This window comes from Eimeria necatrix, genomic scaffold, assembly GCF_000499385.1.
Source record: "Eimeria necatrix Houghton genomic scaffold, Enh_scaff729, whole genome shotgun sequence".
Taxonomy (NCBI): domain Eukaryota; phylum Apicomplexa; class Conoidasida; order Eucoccidiorida; family Eimeriidae; genus Eimeria; species Eimeria necatrix.
In genome coordinates, this window is record NW_013654554.1 from 5001 (window position 1) to 10000 (window position 5000).

The window sequence follows — 5000 nt, forward strand, 5'->3', positions numbered from 1 at the left end:
CCTAAACCCCGAAAGGACGGCTGAGGTAGCTGTGCGCTAAACCCTAAACCCTAAACCCTAAAAGGGTTGAAAGCAAAAATTACTTTTGAAGCCATCAGCGAAGAGTTGGCAAGCACCAAAAAAGCACACAAACCCTAAACCCTCGACTCCAAACCCTAAACCCTAAACCCTCGACTCCAAACCCTAAACCCTAAACCCTGCAGCTCCAACAAGGCAAGGCGGTGGCCAGGTTCGGTTTTGCTCAGCTTTGGGCCCAAACGCTGAACCCTAAACCCTAAACCCTCGACTCCAAACCCTAAACCCTCGACTCCAAACCCTAAACCCTCGGCTTCAAACCCTAAACCCTAAACCCCCGGAGGCCGGGCGACCTTCCTGCACACAGAAACGCGCCCCACAGCTCCAACGCCCTAAACCCTAAACCCTTGAAGCGCAGATGCAAACCCTAAACCCTAAACCCTAAACCCTAAACTCTACCCCCACTGGCCCTAGCTAAACCCTAAACCCTAAGCCGTGGGTCTGGCGTGAAGGTCTTTCTGGCGCAGGAGGGCGCGCCCGCCTGCCTCGCGGCAGCCAGGGTTTAGGGTTTAGGGTTTAGGGTTTAGGGTTTAGGGTTTGACCTTCTTTCCAGCTGCCCCGAAATGCTGCAGCGCATCAAACTCGAAGACACCGGCTGCAGCGCCCCCCCCCTTTTGCTGTCAGCACACAAAACCCCAAACCCTTCTGCTGCAGTTCCCAGCAAGTATTGTCTTCCGTCCACAGAAAGCTGCGCGCAAACCCTAAACCCTAAACCCTAAACCCTAAACCCTAAACCCTAGGCGCTGGAGTCCCGTGGGGGCTGCGCAAACCCTGCGCCGGGGCGCGCCCGCGCAGCCGAGCGCCAAACCCTCAGGGTTTGGCTCAACCTCCACTTTAGGGTTTAGGGTTTGCAATTAGGGTTTAGCGCTGCGGGCGAGGGTTTAGGGTTTAGGGTTTAGGGTTTACCACTTCCGCCCGCACGACGTCTAAGGGCTGAAAACACTCGGCGATGTCGAAGTTCTCAGTCACTGTCTCTCGCGCGTCTTGGGCCCTGCAGCAAACCCTAAACCCTAAACCCTAAACCCTAAACCCTAAACCCTAAGCCCCAAGCCTAAAGCCTCACTTGCACTAATTAAGAAGCAGTGAGCAGCTCCAGCAGCAGTCGGCAAGTGCAAACCCTAGAGCCTAGACCCTAAACCACAAAGCCCTCGATCCAAAGCTAAACCCTAATTTGAAACCCTAAACCCTAAACCCTAAACCCTAAACCCTTACCTGATGGCCCCCTTGTAGGGTTCGGGGAGAACGTGCCCGTCGACGGCCAAGACAGCCACTTCTGCCAGCATGCGGTTTACCGCAGTTACCTTCATTCGCAAAACCCTAAACCCTAAACCCTAAACCCTAAACCCTAAACCCTAGATAAAGGGCCTTGACTTGCTCTTTGCTGCAGCGCCGCGCTGCAGAGTCGCCTGGCCTCACCGCCACTCCCCGAGAAGGGCTTGCCTGCTTTAAACCTAAAACCTAGGGTTTAGAGTTTAGGGTTTAGGGTTTAGGGTTTAGGGTTTAGGGTTTAGGCACCTGCCCCAGCACCAAAGAGCCCACGTGGGCCACAGCCGCGCGGCTCTGCGCCGCGCGGGCTATGCAGATTGTGGGAAGTCCCTGAGTGCCAAAATAAATAAATAAAAATAAATAAATAAATAAATAAATAAATAAATAAAAATAAATAAATAAATAAATAAATAAATAAATAAATTAATTAATTAATTAAAAAACAAATAATCAAACAACGCCTTTCGTTCCCTCGCCAGCTCCGCAGCCCCCGCAGTTTCAGGTGTACGTACACCACAAACTCAAAGCCGCAATATTTCAAAAGTGGAAATTCATTTTTTTTTATTTTTTTTTATTTCGACGAATTTCATCTCCCGCAGCAAAATGGAAACACAAAACCACAAAAAGAATAATTTAGCAAACTCAAAAAGGGCTTTTTATCCAGCGCTGTCTATTTGTGCAGGGGGCCCCCCCGGGGGCCCCAGGGGGGCCCCCGGGGGCCCCCTGGGGGCCCCCCGGGGGCCCCCTGGGGCCCCCCGGGGGCCCCCTGGGGCCCCCTGGGGAACCCCGTGGGTGCCCACGGGGCCCTCTGAGGGGCCCCTTTCGCGCTTTAGGGGCCCCCCTAGCCCCCAGGGGCCCCCCTGAATCGGCTTGAGTCTCCCCTGTCTGCTTTGAGCGTAGGGTTTAGGGTTTAGGGTTTAGGGTTTAGGGTTTGCGGCTCACTTGTTTGCTGGTGGGAGGCAAAACCCTCTCAGTGCCCACAGCAGCAGCCCGCAGCAATCCGTTCTGTACATACACCCCATCTCCTGCGTTGTAGTGGCTGGTGGAGCCCAGGAGCTCGCCGGGTGTACGTACAGCTGCCATTAGGGTTTAGGGTTTAGGGTTTAGGGTTTAGGGTTTGCGGCGGCCTCGCGGCGCCAAAGCAGGCCGGCGAGGGGCCCAAGGACAGCAAAATATAATTAAAATGAAAATTAAAATAAAATCAAAATTATTTTTTCCAAATTAAATCAAAACTCTTCAAAATCAATTCAATAAGAATCCTCCCATCATCGGGGGCCCCACGGGGGCCCCCGGGGGCCCCCCGGGGGCCCCCCAGGGGCCCCCCAGCAACGGCTAGAATCAGGGTTTGGAGATTTGGGCCCTGCAGCCTTATTTGGCGGTTTAGGGTTTAGGGTTTAGGGTTTAGGGTTTAGGGTTTAGGGTTTAGGGGTTCATGACTCAGGTTTCTATTCCCTGGGCCTCGCTAGGATGGCGGGGGGCCCCAAGGGCCTTGACAATCGAAATAAGGGTTTAGGGTTTAGGGTTTAGGGTTTATAGCCCCCAGGGGCTCTGTGCGCTTTAACTGAGGCTTAAGGGTTTAGGGTTTAGGGTTTAGGGTTTACAGCGGGGCGCCAAGAAGGGTGACTTCTATTTTATGAGCCTTTGTTATTCAAAGTGGAGGCTGGGGGCCCCCAGGGGGCCCCCCATGGGGGGCCCCCCAACTAATAGGGGCCCCCCTCTGGCCTGGGGGTCCCCCCTTAAGACCATGGGGGGCCCCCCAATAGGCTTTGGGGGCCCCTCAAGTGCAGTCTGCAGCAAAGAGCCCTCCCCTTGCTGTACCACCAGAGGCCCCCCTGGGGGCCCCCCTGAGGGCCCCCCTGGGGGCCCCCCTGAGGGGCCCCCTGAGGGGCCCCCTGAGGGGCCCTTTGAGAGGCCCCATGGGGGGTCTCGTGGAGGGGCCCCCAGGGGGGCCCCCCTGGGGGCCCCCCATGGGTACACCAGAGGGTTTGTTAGGGGGCCCCCAAGGGGCCCCTGTAAGTGCCTCAAGGAGAGACAGTTAGAGCCCTTGGGGGCCCCCTGGGGGCCCCTCAAGGGGCCCCCCAGGGGGCCCTCCTGGGGGCCCCTGTGGGGGCCCCTGTGGGGGCCCCCAGGGGGGCCCCCGGGGGGGCCCCCGGGGCCCCAGGGGCCCCCTTTTTGGAGTGTTAATGAGGCCCTGGGGGGCAGCCGCCGGTGGCAGCATTTAATTGTTATAGAGCAGCAAGAGGAGCCAAAGGAAGCTGAAGTGAGGATAACCTGCTGCTGCTGCTGCTGCTGCTGCTGCTGCTGCTGCTGCTGCTGCTGCTGCTTTTATTGTCTTTATGGCCTTTGCCGCTAGGGCTGCTGCTGGAACTGTTGCTGCTGCTGCAGCGGCCGCTTCGCAGCAGTGTCTCTAGGCTCCGACGCTGCGCTGCCAGCAGCAGCAGCAGCAGCAGCAACAGCAGCAGCAGCAGCAGCAGCAGCAGCAGCAGCAGCAGCAGCAATGAATGTGTGTTTTTTTTATATCAGGACCCCCTGAGCCCCTCAGCCATTGCCAAACTTGACAAAGAGGGCCTCTTGTCGATATATCGAAGACTGGGGGGCCCCCGGGGGCCCCCCGAGTTGCAGCCGCGGGGGGCCCCCCCAGCTGCTGCTGCTGCCTGCGGCGCGCAGCAGCAGCAGCAGCAGCAGCAGCAGCAGCCGCTGCGTCTGTCTGCTGCGCAGTGGGAGAGCCTGGCGCGGGCAACTGCTGCTGCTGCTGCTGCTTTTGCTGCTGCTGATGTCTTGGTTGTGTACAACGGGCTGCGGGGCAGCGGGCTGCGGGACCGGGTGCTGCAGCAGCAGCTGCAGCAGCGGCTGCAGCAGCTGCCTGCTGCTGCAGTTGCTGCTGCTGAGGCGCGGGACTTGCTGCGGGTGATGCAGCAGTGCGGCTGGCGCAGTGTACGTACAGCGCAGCAGCTTGCTGCTGCCATTGTTTGCAGTGTACGTACAGCTGGGGTTTCGTGCTGCAGAGAGTTGCTGGCAGCACACGCGCGGCTGCGGCTGCCGCTGGACGCAGCAGCAGCAGCAGCAGTTGCTGCTGCAGCGCAGCGGCTGCTGCAGCAAGCAGCAGCACTGGGCCCCAAGGACGTGGCCCTTGTGCTGAACAGCAGCACGCGGTGTATGTACAGCAGCACGCGCAGCAAGTTTGCTGCTGCTGTTGCTGCTCAAGTGCCGCGAGTTGCTGCAGCAATGCGGCCGCAGCAGCTGGCGCTGGCGGCGCATGCACTTGCTGCTGCTGCAGCAAGACACGCAGCAGCACTAGCAGCAATCGAAGCAGCAGCACTGCAGCAAACTGACCACTGGACCCCACAAGATGCTGCGCTGCTCGTCAGCTCCTTCGCCAAGCTCCAGGTGTACAGACACGCCCTCTTCGCTGCAGCAGCCAAACACGTGAGCCAGCAGCACCAGCAGCAGCAGCAGCAGCAGCAGCAGCAGCAGCAGCAGCAGCAGCAGCAGCTGCTGCTGCTGCTGCTGCTGCTGCTGCTGCTGCTGCGTTTAGGATGTATAGGCTGCACGCAAGTGTTGCATTCATAGTAACACAAAATAAAATAAAACATTTTAAAAATAAAATAAAACATTTAAAATAAAATAAAACATTTAAAATAAAATAAAACATTTAAAAT

General features: G+C 57.5%; 2 protein-coding genes across 2 annotated transcripts in view; one reads left to right on the forward strand and one right to left on the reverse strand.

Moving 5' to 3' along the window:
* Positions 1-344: 344 nt before the first annotated feature.
* Positions 345-2424, reverse strand: ENH_00073140 (3'-5' exoribonuclease csl4, putative; the record flags this gene model as incomplete). Its single annotated transcript, XM_013582739.1, has 6 exons — positions 345-372; positions 618-763; positions 982-1066; positions 1288-1376; positions 1591-1671; positions 2284-2424. 6 exons carry the CDS (start codon positions 2422-2424, stop codon positions 345-347), a joined length of 570 nt encoding a protein of 189 aa, XP_013438193.1.
* A 1827-nt stretch (positions 2425-4251) lies between these two features.
* ENH_00073150 (hypothetical protein, conserved) overlaps positions 4252-5000 on the forward strand; it is a gene marked incomplete at both ends in the record, with an annotated part of 3065 nt that continues 2316 nt past the window's right edge. The window contains one exon of the mRNA XM_013582740.1: positions 4252-4767. Coding sequence (XP_013438194.1) covers positions 4252-4767 — 516 coding nt within the window. The remainder of the gene's footprint in view (positions 4768-5000) is intronic.